The sequence below is a fragment of the Arvicola amphibius genome, chromosome 5 (assembly GCF_903992535.2).
Source record: "Arvicola amphibius chromosome 5, mArvAmp1.2, whole genome shotgun sequence".
Lineage (NCBI taxonomy): Eukaryota > Metazoa > Chordata > Mammalia > Rodentia > Cricetidae > Arvicola > Arvicola amphibius.
The window spans coordinates 141,689,070-141,705,900 of record NC_052051.1 but is presented as its reverse complement, the minus strand read 5'-3'; the positions used below and the strand labels follow the sequence as shown (position 1 = coordinate 141,705,900).

The 16,831-nt window shown below is 42.6% G+C and overlaps 2 protein-coding genes across 2 annotated transcripts in view; one reads left to right on the top strand and one right to left on the bottom strand.

The window, feature by feature from the left end:
* Positions 1 to 1,462: 1,462 nt before the first annotated feature.
* On the bottom strand, positions 1,463 to 15,645 carry Psmg2 (proteasome assembly chaperone 2). Its single transcript, XM_038332082.1, has 7 exons — positions 15,507 to 15,645; positions 12,075 to 12,246; positions 9,983 to 10,041; positions 6,521 to 6,639; positions 5,214 to 5,387; positions 2,919 to 3,039; positions 1,463 to 1,756 (listed from the first exon to the last, which is right to left on the bottom strand). The coding sequence occupies exons 1-7, from the start codon at positions 15,561 to 15,563 to the stop codon at positions 1,664 to 1,666; spliced, it is 795 nt and encodes a 264-aa protein (XP_038188010.1). The 5' UTR covers positions 15,564 to 15,645; the 3' UTR covers positions 1,463 to 1,663.
* Positions 15,646 to 15,901: 256 nt separating this feature from the next.
* Cep76 (centrosomal protein 76) overlaps positions 15,902 to 16,831 on the top strand; it is a 28,093-nt gene continuing 27,163 nt past the window's right edge. Inside the window, exon 1 of the mRNA XM_038332066.1 lies at positions 15,902 to 16,111. Coding sequence (XP_038187994.1) covers positions 16,049 to 16,111 — 63 coding nt within the window. The 5' untranslated portion in view covers positions 15,902 to 16,048. The remainder of the gene's footprint in view (positions 16,112 to 16,831) is intronic.

Here is a 16,831-nt window from a genome sequence, read left to right as displayed (position 1 = left end):
GGGCTGAATGACACGGATTCTGTGCAGTTAGACTGTGTGCACACCTGGGATGAGCTGCTCTGAGGTCCCAATTGTCTCTAGCACACTTCTCATGGCCACTACACATGAAAAGACATCTGCTGAAGGGCACGGCTGGTTCTCCCAGGTAGGAGAGGGCGCCGCTTCATATGGGACTTGAACTCATTTTGTCAGGCTTGGCAGCAAGCACCTTATCTGTCTTGTTGGACTTGACACCTAGTTATTTATTTATTAATTATGTATACAATACTGTCTGTGTGTATGTCTGCAGGCCAGAAGAGGGCACCAGACCTCATTACAGATGGTTGTGAGCCACTATGTGGTTGCCGGGAATTGAACTCAGGACCTTTGGAAGAGCAGGCAATGCTCTTAACCACTGAGCCATCTCTCCAGCCCCGACACCTAGTTTTTTCACAGAGTTCATAAAATAATTATTTTGGTTCTTTTAAATTTGTTAAAACTTGCTCTGCGGCACAGAATATAATCACTGTTAGAGATCCCACAGACTGCCAGCCAGAGCTGTACTCCTGTTGGATGAGTCTGTTAAGTCCATTTGGTGGACAATGTAGCTTAACTTGAAGTTTCTTCATGGATTTTGTTTGGATGATATATGGACAGATTAACAGCAAGACACTGAAGTCACTTACCACTGTTCTATCAGGACCAGACTAACCTCTTATGCTCGTTACTGTTTACTGTATGAAACTGTAAGGCCTGATGCTCACTGCATTTAAGAATTGTATGGTTTGGGGGGCTGGAGAGATGGCTCAGAGGTTAAGAGCACTGCCTGCTCTTCCAAAGGCCCTGAGTTCAATTCCCAGCAACCACATGGTGGCTCACAACCATCTGTAATGGGGTCTGGTGCCCTCTTCTGGCCTGAAGGCATACACACAGACAGATTATTGTATACATAATAAATAAATAAATAAACAAACAAATAAATAAATATTTTTTTAAAAAAGAATTGCATGGTTTGGCTGAGTGCTGGTGACACAGGCTTTTAATCACAGCAGGGAGGCAGAGGCAGTCCAATCTGAGTTTGAGGCCAGTCTGGTCCAGAGTGAGTTGCAGAACAGCGAGAGCTACACACAGAAACTGGATTCAACAACAACAACAAGGATAAAAAGGACTGCTCAAGCCGGGCGGTGGTGGCGCACGCCTTTAATCCCAGCACTCGGGAGGCAGAGGCAGGCGGATCTCTGAGTTCGAGAAAGGACTGCTCAGTCTAACAAGTACGTATCCTTTCCTGGTCCTAGTTTCACTCTGACATCACTGTAACAGTTATCCTGCAGAAAAGCAGCTCTGATACCAGCTGGACTGCAGCCCTGTAGACTGCACAAAATAAACTCATGGCTCCATTCCACTAGGCGTGTGATAGCTTATTATAGTAAAAACAGGAAGTTAATACAGTACTAATTTAAAAAGGGATACTTTTCAGATAAACTGCTTAGGAAATAAAGTTTTATTATACAAAATTTACATTTACTGTATATAACAAGTATATCAACTATAACCTCTTTTCTTTGAGGTTTTTCTGTGAAAAACATTTCTAACATATCCCCCGAAAGCATAAATTTCTGTATAGCATATATCCAGCAGCTCATTTTATGATTTCTTTGGGATGAGGGCGAAGGCTCAAAACTGATCAAAACAGTGCAGGAGGAAGGCCACTGCCGAAGAGGAGACGCCAAGAGCTGGGGATCTTCCATGGCAAGGCAGATGCTGTGGGGTTGTTACTCTGTAACAGAACAGTAAAAGGCAGTTTTATCTTTAATATCGCCACTCAAATCTCCTTTGGTCCTGACACTTGTGGCTAAAGCAACAAGTTTTGTACATAATTATATAAAATAATGTTTCTAACCTTCATCTCAAATATATTCCCTACTTCCCACCTGAGTGCTGGGATTAAAGGTGTACAACATCCCTCTTGACCCGTGGCTCTTTGTATGATGTAAAGGCTCATTTCTCGGAGTATATGTACTGGCTAATTTTGTGTCTACTTGACACAAGCTATAGTTATTAGAGAGGAGGGATCCTCAGCTGAGGAAATGCCTCCAAGAGATCCAGCTGTCAGGGATTTTCTCAACTAGTAAGCAATGAGGGAAGGCCCAACCCACTGTGGGTGGTGCCCTCCCTGGCCTGGTGGTAGTGGGTTCTATAAGAAAGCAGGCTGGGCAAGCCAGGGAAAGCAAGCCAGTAAGCAGCTCCCTCCATGGCCTCTGCATTAGCTTCCACCTCTAGGTTCCTGCCCTGTTTGAGTTCCTATTCTTTCTTCAGTGATGAACAGCAATGGTGACGTGTAAGCCAAACAAACCCATTCCTCCCCAAGTTCTTTTTTGTCATTGTTTTTTGTCACAGCAATAGAAACCCTAACTAAGAGTATAGCATTCACGCCATGACAGGAAAAGACATGTCAATTATAGTATACTCAACAGCCATGGTACTGCTCACATGGCCACAGCAACATACTTTCCTACAGCACTGAGCTGCACAGAATTCTGGTTTATTATTATAAGAAGCTGCCTGGGGCAGCACGTGGAGCACACCCTTTATTCCAGCACTGGAGGCAGAGTTCAAGCTTTAGAACAGTCAGAGTTACATAGAGAGAACCTGTACCACAAAGTAAACCAACCAAACAAAACCACAAAACAAAAAGCTGTTGTCACAAATACTGTGACATGAACAGTGAGCACATTGAGGAATGCAGGGCTTTCCTGTCTGGAAATCTGCCTTAATCAAACAATGAGATAACAGATCAGTTAACTGTCCTCCCTTATTCTCAAGTTTGGCTCAAAACTATGTAAAGATGTTTATTTACTGAACAAACTTTCATCTCTTTAGTCTACTTACACATAAAATGCAAGTTAATGAACACAGAACGAGTCAGATCAGAGACTTACAGACGGTTTGACTATTTGAAGCCATTCATTAAGATACTCGACAAGACTGACTGCATCTGGGATATTGTCCCCTTCTGAAACGAATTTCAGCAGAACTGCCATTTGGATTTCTTTAGAACAGCTACAAGAAATAAGAAGAACAATTCAGTGTTTTCTCCTGATACGAGATGCTTATTGTAGCGTGTGAATCTTTACAGTTAAGTTAGCATGCCTCATGTTAGACAAAGAAAAGAAATCACTTTGTAAGAAAGATTTATTTTTACCGCCTATTGTCCCATATATGTTCTAATTCCCAGGAGCCGGGGAATGAGGCAAGTAGGTGCCTCATTCTCTTTCTCAGGGAAAACCAACCTTTCTATTTTTAGCCATTAATACATGAAATGTGTTCTGATCTACTTCAAAAGCTTACTTTGAGCTGTGCAGTGGTGATGCACACCTTTAAACACAGTACTTGGGAGGCAGAGGCTGGCGGATCTCTGTGAGTTTAAGGCCAACCTGGTCTATAAGAGCTAGTTCCAGGACAGGCCTCAAATCTACAGAGAAACCGTGTCCAAAAAAAAAAAAAAAAAAAAAGGAAAGAAATGAAACATAAACATAATATAAATAAATTGTTCCAGAAAAACAAACTGAAAAGCTCATACAGTTTTTGGGAGAGAAATTTTAAATGTTTTCAAAATAAAAATCAGGAGGGCCTAGAGATCTGGCTCAGTGGAAAGTTCTTGCAGAAGTAGCATTCCTGAGGACCTGGGTTTAATCCCTACCTCAGTGGGAAGGGGGCAAAAAACCCATAAAAATCCATAAACAAGGGGGCTGGAGAGATGGCTCAATGGTTAAGAGCACAACCTACTCTTCCAAAGGTCCTGAGTTCAATTCCCAGCAACCACATGGTGGCTCTCAACCATCTGTAATGCGGTCTGGTGCCCTCCTCTGGCCTGCAGGCATACACACGGACAGAATATTGTATACATAATAAATAAATAAAAAAAAGAACGTTTAAAAAAAATCCATAAACAACAAGGAAGAAGTTCAATCAAGAATAAAATCTAATGTGCCATGCACCATGGGGATTAGCCCTGCCAGTGAAGAGATTTAAAAAGCTAAAAGTGCAGAATGCTAGATCCCTTTGTTTGAATCCTGGCTCTATTTATTATGTGTATAGCTGTTGGGAAGTCATTTAAGCTCATAGCTTTTAAACTGTTTTTCTTATGTGGTTATCAAAGGTAAATGTATCTGTAGTGAATCATGCATCAACAGTACAGAAAAGTGCCAAGCACCATCATGTTGGTATTACTTATTACAGTTATTAGCTACAATGACTCCTTCAGGGTCTGCAAAAGCAAACAAGCCTGATTGATTATTTCTTTTTTTTTTTTTTTTATTTTTTTTATTTATTTTTTTTCTCATGGTTTCTGATTGATTATTTCTAAGACAGTTTCACAATGTAGCCCAGACTAGAGAAAGGAGGTGTTTGTCCACAGGCAGCTGTGGCTCACAAAAGTCTATCTGAGGAACACAGGGATGGGGCTCATTTCCATCTCTTCCCAGCAGAGGGTAGAGCCAAACATATGGTACTGGACGTCAACAGATGCCTTCTGTAATGCGCGTGAAAGGAAGGCTGAAAGAAATATGATAGTTTTCACCTCTCCTAATTCATTTCCTTCTGTAGACTAATCAAAACAAACTGTACACAAATGTCTAAAACAATTATAAACCCATGTTGTTTTATGCATTGAATAAAAAGGCAAAATGTATGTCGCTGAACAGTGCTGTTTAGAACTGAGTTCTACGCAGCTGATGTCAGTGCTTAGTTTCAGCCGCATAACCTGGAGGTGCATGTGTAACTACCAGGGTGACCATATAGAAAGGTTACAAGTCTATTTCAGAGGCAGAGAGCAAGCATGCATAAACTCTTTCACGAGGACCCAAGTTCAATCCTTTGAACAACAAACAACTATACGACACAGAGGGAAAAGAGAAAAGAATCAAAGTCTATCACTACAGAACATCAAGTAACATAAGAAATGGCAAACAAAAGCTGTAAAACACACAAAGAACAAACATCCTCGTCAGCAATTGTTTAGTAAAGGATTAAACACTATAAAAGGACAGAGATAAACCAGTCTGGTGATGCATGCTTTTGTTCTAGCACTTGGAAGGTAACTACAGGAAGATCACAGGCTGAGCTATTAAAGGAAGCTAAAGACCCCATGCACTTGGGAAGTGGAAACAGGAGGATCAGGGGTTCAAGGCCGACTTGGGCTACACAGACAGTGAGACACAAAGAGACAAACTCACCTTTCGTCATAGAGTGTTTTTGTGATGCCACCTCCAGGAATGCGGATACAAAATTCAGAATCACTCATTTCAGGAATGCACTTACTTTTTTCCATTTCTAGCCAGTCAAGGCTCTTTATTTTATTTTGAACACTCTTTTGCATAGAAGGTGTAAGCAGGTACCGGAAGGGAGTACTAGAAAAATCATATATTTTTTAAAAGTTACAAATACCAGAGAATCCCATCTCAAAAAACAAAGAAGCAAACAAGTCACATCTTAGAATAGTAATTATAGTTCATATACTACTTTATTAACTTTGGGATAAAGTATAAAAGCTTTTATTTCTATTTCTGGTAAATTTTGTCTTTTTTTATATTTAAGAACTCACTCTGAACCAGGTGGTGGTGGCACACACCTTTAACCTGGAAGGCAGGGGCAGGTGGATCTTTGTGAGTTCAAGGTCAGCCAGGTCAACAGAGTGAGTTCCAGGACAGCCAGAGCTACACAGAGAAACCCTGCAAAAAAACAAAAACAAAAACAAAACAAAACAAAAAACACCAGAAAAAAAAAAAAAAACCCTCAGTTTTTGGGGGGTTGGGATGGATGTTTCTCAGAGGTAGAGATTTGGTGTGTAGAAGGTGCTGTTTTGGATCTCCTCTTTAACACACACACTCTCCCTCTCTCTCTCTATACACACACACACACACACACACACACCTATACATACATACACACAAACACATACACTATACCCATACAACCTGGATTTCATCCATACTTCCTCGCCCAATACAAACACATGAAATTACTGGCATACTAGGGTACTAAAATGATTTCTACAAATAAAAATAATTCCAATATAGAGAAATAATGTTGGTTTCAAATGATTTTAGTTAATTGAGGGGCTGGGAGGATAGTTCAATCAGTGACAGTGTTTGCTGTGCACAAGACCTTGGTGTGATCCTTGTGCTGGGAGAAGCTATCTTCCTCGTACCCAGCTGTACTAGCCTCAGAGAAGCTAAAGGATCTACCCTCTTCTTACCTTTCTTTTACCTTCTCTCTAAATTCCAGCTAGGAAAGGATGTAACTGGTATTTAAATTTTAAATAAACAAATGACCATCGTGTAAATCATAGCAATGGTGCCAGGCGGTGGTGGCGCAGCCTTTAATCCCAGCACTCGGGAGGCAGAGGCAGGTGGATCTCTGAGTTCGAGGCCAGCCTGGTCTACAAGAGCTAGTTCCAGGACAGGCTCTAGAAACTACAGGGAAACCCTGTCTCGAAAAAACAAACAAACAAAAAAAAATCATAGCAACGGCAAGAACGTACCTTCGAAGTTGTACATCATTACGGTGATATGAATGGCTGCTTGAAAGAACAATAATCCTGGCACAGCTGCTACTTTTCACCCAGGCCAGCAATTTTTCACAGAATGACTTGGATTTATACTTTGTAAGCCATTGAGAAAGTAGAAAGAAAGCAAGAAATTGAGTTCTGAGTAAAAAAAAAAACCTATGTAACCATTTATCTATCAACTTCAGGTGATAATAATATGACTTACTGACATTAAAATGATCAGTAACCTCAAATCCACCTACTTCTTTTAAATTGAAAAGGATGGGCGAAGATTAATGACTTAAAGTATCTTTATAATCATAAAACAAATTGTGAAGAATGTAGATCTCTATCCTAAGGAAAACTTCCCTTTTCTTTACTTAATCTATTGTACTTAATAACCAACTACATAGTTATATACAAGGTATTCTTATTAAAAATTTCATTGCACTATGATCACAAATAGAGATAAGCAGAATAATTTTAAAAAAGGAATTATCAGGTGAACGCAAAGTAATGAATATCTGGCTTTGATTTCTTTGAGAAATCAATACTGAGAAGAACAGAATGAGGGTGACAGTTAAGAATACCAACTAAAGACCTAACTGCCAAGTGTAACGTGCCAGCCTTGACTCAATCTAGAACATAAAGATTTTGAAAATAATTGGGAAGATCTAAATACACGGGATGGCACTTCCAAACAGTAATAATAGTGCCAGGGTTAAGAATGATGCTGTGGTTGTCTTCTTTTTAGTTATAAACACCTCCCCCCGCCCACCTACCATTCAGCAAAGCTTGGGTATCTGTCCTTGTTTCTCAAAGCTGTGTGGACATTTAAGGATGAAATATATGAAGTGTGTTTGCCTAGTAAGACCAAGGGCCCTGGGAGTAATTTCCAAAACTGGAAAATCAAAAACAAAAGCATACGCACTCCCAACAAACAAATACAAAAGCACTATCATGGAAAAAAAACATAAATGTAGCAAGAGTGGTGCAATGGTGCACTTAAAAACAACGCCACAAGGAAAGAGAATGAACACGCCACTGTGAGGCACAGACGAACTCACCCAGAACACTGACGAAACATCTGCTCTAGGGGTCGGTCACCTCTGTAATAATGATTTACCTCATCACTGTGTGTTCTTGGATAGCTGATAATATTCTATTTCTTCACTTGGAAGAATTCTTGTATTCTTTTTCACATATATTATATTTAGGTAAAAAAATAGAAACTATGTTACAGTTAACTTTCCCAGTAAACTTTTTTTTTTCTGGAGGGGTGTTCAAGACAGGGTCTCACTATGTAGCTCTGGCAGTCCTGGAACTTGCTTGGTAGACCATGGTGACCTTGAACTCAGAGATCCACCTGCCTCTGCCTCAAGTGTTGGGATCAAGAGGTGCCCCCCACATCTTCCACTGAACTCTTAACAGGGCATGATAGTGCACACCAGAGAGGCAGAGTCTAACTCTAACTACATAACAGACTCTGGTCTCCAAAAACAAAAATAAGAACCTTCTGTATTTCTGACCTCCTGAACAGATAATAAATAATCCAGTCAACAAATGTTTACTGAATTTCTGTGTGTGAAAGCATTATCCTATGAGCTGGGCAAGGCATGGAACGACATAATGTCATCCTAATTTACTCTCCACCAGCAAGGCAATAAATACACGGTACGGCAGGTAATGAGCATTTCTGAAGTGAGCACACGATGAGCAGACATGATGTGGTCTGGGAAGGTAAGCAAATACTAAAGAGAAGCAAGTCTTTAGCAGGAAAGCATACTAGTAGAGACTCTGAGATGGGAGTGAATTTATTGTCTGAACATTACCACCATAGGCACCAGTGTGGCTGTAGGTTGGCTATGCAGGGCAGCTACCAGCAGAATTCTCTGCAATCATGGCAGTGGTTTTTTTGGGGGGAAAGGGGTGGGTAGAGTTTCGAGACAGGGTTTTTCTGTGTAGCTCTGGCAGTCCTGGAACTCACTCTATAGATCAGGCTGGCCTTGAATCTCTTGCTATGTGTACCTACAGAGACTACATAGATATATACATGGGGCTAGAGATTATTTTATCACAGTCAGCCAGAGTTTCATAGGTCCTTGTAGAGGACTGTGAGTTAATTTTGAGAGACGGAAAGCCCCTGAGTGCTACAGAGATGAATACTTTGCACTGGTATGGATCTTGGTTTATTGATACATATTTAAGGTCAATTTTATTATATGTAAATTTCTGCTCTTGATTAAGGTATTGTGTTTGTGCAGCTCATTTAAAAATATAATGTATAATTAAGAAATACAGGTTAGCCGGGCGGTGGTGGCGCACGCCTTTAATCCCAGCACTCGGGAGGCAGAGGCAGGCGGATCTCTGTGAGTTCGAGACCAGCCTGGTCTACAAGAGCTAGTTCCAGGACAGGCTCCAAAGCTACAGAGAAACCCTGTCTCGAAAAGCCAAAAAAAAAAAAAAAAAAAAAAAAAAAAAAAAAAAAAAAAAAAAGAAAAAAAGAAATACAGGTTAATAGATAGTCATCTATGATAGTCAAGCTTGTAGTCATGTTAGTTAGGTCTTCTAGATATTCAGATGGATAGGTATTCTTCAAACCTTTCATCAACTAACAGAATATAGCATTTAAAATGTTTTAAGAATTGAGAACTTTTCATGACAATGAGATACATCTGCTCCTGGCAGCACCAATCTACTCCAAGAGGATGATGGGCATTGAAGAGGCTCCTTAGGAGTTTGTTAGCCATTTGGGTAAGAAACTGCTCTTGCCTGGACTGCTTGATGGTATATTGTATGAACTGGACATGCAGGACCCACAGAAAAATGACTGCTGAACTTGCCTAAAGGTCAGATAGTCCTTCAGGGTTCCTGCGTCATGAAAGAATCTGCCAGACATTCTGCAGGATACAGAAGAAAGTGACTGACAAACTGTGCTGTAATTAATATAGTTTCTGTGTTATTATTCAGGTCTGGGCGGCCAGGAAACAAACAAGCAGGCTCCATTTAGGTGCTCCAGGCACCTGAGGGCTTCAAGGAGGAAAAATGTGATTTGACCTGGTTTAGATGACTGGTATGACTGTTGGAACACAGACTGTCACGTGTTCGTGGAGGTGTTGGGAGCAGAGTGAAACAGAAGCTTGAGTGATGACAATAGTTTTATAAAATTGAGTAGTGACTAGAGCAGTTTTGATAAACGATTCATATACCAGAATTTTTCTACAGCATTACTCGAATTGAGAATGTAATAAAAACTTACAAGTCACAATTCTTTCCAGTATAAAAATTAAATGATAGTAACAAAACTGAAATATTATAAAACTTTTATAAAATCAGGCCTTTCCTTAGTGTACATAACACAGGAGAAATGATTCTATGTCTTGATTTTCGATGCTTGTTTGACTTTGTGTTTTGTTGCTATACTTTAATGAATTTAAAAAAAGTAAATATACCAACCTTAATGAAAATTGACCTTAACTGAAGCACCACTAGCTTTCGAGAAGGTAATGCATATACTACAAGGAGAAGAAGAAAGGAAATTATTGGACAGGCTACAATGAAGAAGTTGCTAAGTTGAAATTATTAGTATGATAAGTAACATTTGAGTATAATAGCTTTTTTTTAATTTTTTTCTTATGATTTATTTATCTTTATTTTATGTGCATTGGTGTGAAGGTGTCAGATCCCCTGTAACTGGATTTTCAGACAGTTGTGCGCTGCCATGTGGGTGCTGGGAATTGAACCAGTGTCCTCTGGAAGAGTAGTCAGTGCTCTTAACCGCTGAGCCATTTCTCCAGCCCCAGTATAATAGCTTTTGCACTTAAATATTTTCAACAGTTAAAATAAAGGCTTTAGAACTAGTGTATAAGTGTGAAGAACTGAGTCTGGATCCCTAGATCCCACATGTGATGGTTAGCATTGTTTGTCAACCTGACTCCATCTGGAACCAACTAAAACACATCTGTGAGGGATTTGACTAGATCATCTGAGACGGGAAGAGCCTCCCTAAATCTGGGTAGCACCTTCTGGTGGCAGGTCACATAGAACCACATGGAAAAGGAAGCTCTTGCTTTTTGCCTGTTAGCCCTCATTCACTCTAGCTGGTAAGTTAATCTATCCCGTTGCTGAGGTACTCCTTTGCTGGCATTAGAAACTACTTCTTTGCCATGCAGTGAGGCAAAGGGAGGCGGACCTGTGAGTTCCAGGTCAGCCTGTTCAAGTGAGTGAGTTCCAGGACAGTCAGGGCTACAAAGAGAAATCCTGTCTCAAAAAACAAACAACAAAAACAAAAAGAACCTTCTTCTTCAGGATTCCAATATAGACTGAAAACCAGCTGAAGCATCTAACTTCACTGACTGAATAACTCCTGGATTCTTGGCGTTTTAGAATCAGTCATTTTTGGACCAGCCAGACCCTGTCAGCCACTCTAATATTATATTACATATGCATTTTTATCAGTTCTGTTGTAGAAAACCCTAACTGATACACCATGTATTATACAGTCATGGTGGACATGGCAGCTCATTCCCTACAGCAAGCTGGCTAGCCAGACTAGCTGTGCCATGGGACTCTGGGTTTACTTGACTCTACCTCAATGAATGAAATGAAGAGTAATCAAAACATACAGGCTCTAAGTGCTACGCCCTTTCCAACTACCGTCCTTTAGCTCCTTCCTTTAGGTCTTTTTTTTTTTTTGGTTTTTCGAGACAGGGTTTCTCTGTGGCTTTGGAGCCTGTCCTGGAACTAGCTCTTGTAGACCAGGCTGGTCTCGAACTCACAGAGATCCGCCTGCCTCTGCCTCCCCTTCCTTTAGGTCTTGCTGTTTTACTTTACTGTTTTGGAAACAGGTCTTACAATGAGCCCAGGTTGGCTTGAATCCTGTTTTACTTACTATGTAGCTGGAGTATAGGAGTATGCCAGCAAGTCTGGTTTATAGTCTAATTTTAATTTTTAAAGTCAAGAAATTTGCTGGATGGTGGCACATGCCTTTAATCCCAGCACTCAGGAGGCGGAGGCAGGCAGATCTCGGTGAACTCGAGGCCAGCGTGGGCTACAGAGTGATTCTAGGATAGCCAGGGCTACACAGAGAATACCTGCCCCCCCCACCAAAAAAATCCAGAGAATAAAACAAAACCCTTATATAGTATATGATTTTTATTTAGTTGTACACACACATACACAGTCCCCGTGGAGACCCTGATATGTCAGATCCTCCACAGCTGGAGTTAAAGTGGTTCTGAGTAGTCTGGTGTGGGTGCTGGGAACTGCATTCAGGTCCTCTGGAAGAGTAGCAAGGATTCTTACCACTGAGCCATCTCTCCAGCCTCTAATTAATGTTTTAGACTAGCAGAGCAGTGAGTTTCACCATGGCATTTCAAGTGTCACTATATTTTGTTCCTTAGAGTCTATTCCTAGTTTAAAAGAACTCAGGCTGGACATGTTCATTCACAGGAGGGCCAGGAGTTCCAGAAGAGCCTATATTATACAGTGAGATTGTATCTCAAATAACTAAATACTCTACATTAAAAAAAAAAATGCCATGACATACCTTCAGTATTTATACTGAGTTCGTCTGAATTTTCTTCTGCAGTTGCGTAAGGGTTGTTACCAACCATTGGCACCAGGCAATCAGTATAGAAATAACCAATCTTAGACATGTTCAGTGTAGAAATAATCAGATCGATTGCAAGCTGGCCAACATTTCCAACGGATACTGCTGGCTGAAATAAAAAAGATATGCTCTATGAATCATCAAAATTAGCAGCACTTTTAAGTTTAGATAGCAAGAATACCGAATGCTTATGCTTAGGCATGCGGCAAGACTCCGATTCTTTTACAAAGTAAAACAAACCAACAAAACTTCCTGCCCTTATAGAGCTTCCATTCTACCAAGGAAGGGTTTTGTGATAGCAGTAATACGTACAGTAATGTCGTGAAATAATACAGTGTATGTGTGTATGCTGTTTTTAGTAGGTTGATCAAGAATAGGCTTACTCTAGGTGACAAAAGGCTACAGACTTCATGAAAAAGGTAAAGGGGAGAGCCACAGTTGCTAACAGTATTTTCAAGGTAGGGAAAAAGCAAGGAGAGAAGAGCTGAGGTATGAACAACAACCAAATCTTGGGTCTTCTTTCAGTTAGTCTGCTACACTATTCTCTCTCTCTCTCTCTCTCTCTCTCTCTCTCTCTCTCTCTCTCTCTCTCTCTCTCTCTCTCCACCCCCCCCCAAGGCTTCAAAGTGCCAAATATTTACCTTTACCGCACAAGAGTTTTCTGAACTCTAATCTACTGGTCTACTGGACACGCCATCACGCCATGTGTTTATGGCACAGGCCACTCAATTCACACAAAGCTAAATTTCTGCCCAAACTTCTCCTGTTTTGTAGTTCACAAAAGAGCAATATTTACTAGTTTGCTTAAACCAAGGATTTTCTTACTTTTCCTTTACTAATTAACCTAGTAATGTAATATGCAAACAATTTTATTTACCACCAAAAATATATTTTGTGTCGCAGACGCACATGTGTGTAAGTGCAGCTTCCTGGTGTGTGGGCACAGGTGCTTGTAGACACATGCATGGAGAGAAGTGGATAATGCTGGGTGTGGGTACCTTGCTCTGTTACTGTCTTGGTGCCTTGAGATAGGATCTCTGAGTGAACCCAGAGCTAGGCTGGTGACCAGGAAGGCTCAGTGATCCTTCTTATCTCTGCCCTCCACGGTGCTGGGGTTACAGGCCAGCAAAGCCACAGTTTTTATGTGAGTGCCAGTGATACTAGATCCTCAAGACAGAGCTATAAGAGCTCTCACTGAGGCATCTTCTGAAGCTGCTTGTTATGTTTTTAAACATAGATAACAGTCTATGTATGTGTCCCAAGGCAAGGAACACAACTGAGATCCTTCCTCAGTCCATGGCTGAGGGCTGCCTATTTTCACCCTTTCAGCCATTGCCTTCTTTTGAATGGCAGTCTTCCCTGGTTACTTTTCCACTCTCACTGGTATTTTGACCCAGACTCCTGGTTACTTTCTGTAATTTCCTCAAGGATTTTGCTACTTTTGGGTATAACCATCAGTCTTATTATACTATGGATTATGTCCACTATTATATAAACATACCACAGTACTTATTCCTCTGCAAAATTTGTTTTTAATTTTATGAGCATTGATGTTTTGCCACCGGAGCCGGGTCCTCTGTAACTAGAATCAGCCATTTGTGAGCTGCCATGTGGGTGCTGGGAACTGTACCCAGGTCCTCTAGAAGAGCAATCAGTGCTCTTAACCACTAAGCCATCTCTCCAGCCCTGCCCCCTTTAAATTTTCAAAACAATTTTCTTTCATTTTTTGAGACAGGGTCTCGCTGGGTAGCCCTGGAATGCAAAACGTCGATCAGCTGACCGTGAACTCAGAGATCTGTCTTCTGAATGCTGAGATTAAAGACCTGTGCCACCACCACCCCAATAGTATTTTTACTCTTAAAATTAAAAGAAAAAAGTGTACTTTTGATGCCATAGTACCTTCATTGCCATGCCACTTCTCAGGCCTCTAGAAAGCTAAAATGCTCTGGCAGTGGTCCACTACAGTGTAAGCAGGAATTTATCTCCAATACACAAACACATATGCGCTACCTCAGTGGTTCTCAACCCTCCTAATGCTGCCCCCCTTCTACACCATTCCTCATGTTGGGGCTTAAAATTATTTTCACTGCTACTCTGTAATTTTGTTACTGTTACAAATCGTCACACAAACACCTGTGTTTTCAGATAATCTTAGGCCTTTTTGGGCCGTTCAACACCAAAGAGTGTTCAACACCAAAGAGTGGCGGGACTTGACCCCACAGGTTGAGGGCCGCAACTCCACTTCCACTTCTCCCAGTTATTTGACCACCCCGCAAACATTTCATTAGTAACTTGCTTACCCCCCCCCCACCACCTACTAATGGTGCCACTCCCAAATGAACACTTTGTAAAGCCTTACTTGCTTGAAACATAAGAGATCTCTGTCTCTCCTTTTATAGCAAACATTGCATTCTCCTCTGGTCCCTTCTAGGTCACTGGGCCTCAAGCCTACTCTCTCCACATGGCACTCAGTTTTTTTGGTTTTGCCTAAAAGGCATCCATTTTTTCAGGGCACTCCTAGCCCCATCTTTTTGGTCACCGATTTGTCTAAGAGATCAAAAGCCCCTTGTGTTTCTCCTGTCAACGTTTCAAAGTTTAAAAACATTTTTAAATGACGCGTCTGTCTGTGAGTACATACACATGTGAGCGCAGCTACCCGAGGGAGCCCCCAAGAGTGTCAGGGCCCCTAGAGTTGCAGTTATACGCCACTGTGAGAATGTAACTGAACTTCATTCTCTGCAAGAACCCTACAGGTTCTAATAAGTGAGCCATTTCTCTAGTTCCTTAACCCGCAATTTTTGTTGTTCTGGTTGGTTTATTTATTCAGGAAAGGCAACCCTCTTTCAGGATGTTCTGCAGACGCCTTCCAGCCTCAGTCTTGGAGTGCTGGGAATACAGTCTTGTTCAAAGCACTCTCGACCTTCCTCCGGTCCATGATCACATTTCTGTATCTTTTACAACCTTCCATCTTCTTATTGTTTGCTTTTACTGATGTACATGTGTTTCTAACTACATTGTAAACTTCGATGACAAGCATCTCTTCTAACAGTCACTGTAACAGAATGCGTAACAAAAATGACTAAACCAAGACAACTGCCCATTAGCTAAGGTAGTTACTGCAATTGATGGCCTAGATCAGCACCAAACTACCTGAAAAATAGACTTTCACGGATAAAACTCAAGGATTTCCCCCGCGCTACTTATGTACAATCTGATATCTACAAACATTACAGTAGACAGGCAACGAAAGCTACAGCCGGCAGACAAGTTCTGAAGGCGCTGACAGCAACATGAGCCCGGTTCTCCTAAGGCCAGGTGGCGTTTCCCGGGTCCGGATGGCCACAGCGCCAAACTCAAGTGGAGACTCACCATCAGGAGTGTGAAGTTCGTTAGGTCGGGGACCGACTCCCCGCAGGGAACGAACATGATTGCGACGGGCGGGAGAAAAGCACGAGCACGGAGCTGGAAAAAGAGGTCTGCTCCGGAGCGTAGGAGGCGGAGCACGTGACCGGCCGGGGGCCTTCGGGTCCTTCGGGCGGCCGGCGCTTTGCCTGAGCGCAGCGCGGAAAGAGGCCTCCAGCGCGCGGCCGGCTGCCCTTCCCGGGCCGCAGGTGGGGAACCGACACACGAGGACGTGGGGACCGCGCGTGGGGGCGGGAAATCCCTGAAGCGGCGGCGCGGTGGCCGGCGCCGCTCAGGCAGCTCGGAGGACAACCCCGGAGTCTGTCAGTCCGCACCGTTTGAAAACAGTTCGTTGTGCCGCCGCGGCTACCGGGTTCCCGCCCTGCCCGGTCTGACGCTATCGCGCCGCCGCGCCGCTTTGTGCTCCGCCCGCCACTGATGCTGAGTGTTCGGGACGAAGGGCTCCGCGCTTGCATCGTCTGAGGCGGCCGCGAGGCGCCAGAGTCAGCATGTCGCTGCCTCCGGAGAAAGCCTCGGAGCTGAAGCAGCTCATCCACCAGCAGCTGAGCAAGGTGAGGAGCGCGGGCGGACCGGCCCCGAGCTCGGTTCCGGGCGCTCGGTGGGGACCCGAGCTAGGACATTGGACCCGGCCCGGGCGGGCAAGCATCTGCCGGGTGAGAGACGCGCAGGGAGCGCTGAGGGCTCTGCAGCCAGCGTGTGGACGACTTTGAGACGGAGGCGATCGCTGATGGTTTTCTCAAATTCATGGAGAGGCGAGAAGTCAGGGTTATTTTAAGGCAGGAACCCCCCACTCAGCGATAAGAAGTTGTGGGAGACATGGCACTCATACGAGTGACAGCGAACGGGCTTCGGGGAGAAAGAAGCGCGAGTTTCAGCCAGCGGCGCTCGGCGGCTGCCTGTAAGCTGAAGTAATAAAGCCTCTTTATGGTGCGTTCGTGCGCCAGGCTGTGTGCCGAGTCGCTAGCTTCTTTTGTCGAATCCTCTAGACAGTCTCGCTTTTCCATCGTACAGGCAAGAAAACAGAGTGGCAAATAAGTTTAGAGTTGCAAGCTGAATAAGCGGTTGCTTTCGGTTCTGCCTCCTTCCAGGTTTGTTTTCTTTTGCTTCTGAATCTCCACTCCTTTTCTAAAGATTTGTTTTTATTGAATTATTTGTGGGCAACCAGCAATAAAGTTGGTTTATAACCGGTTCAGATTGCTTCTTATATCTTGCTCGAATGTTTCACATCTTAAAAGCTTGCTTTTATTGGCATTTGCCGGTAGTTTTAGAAG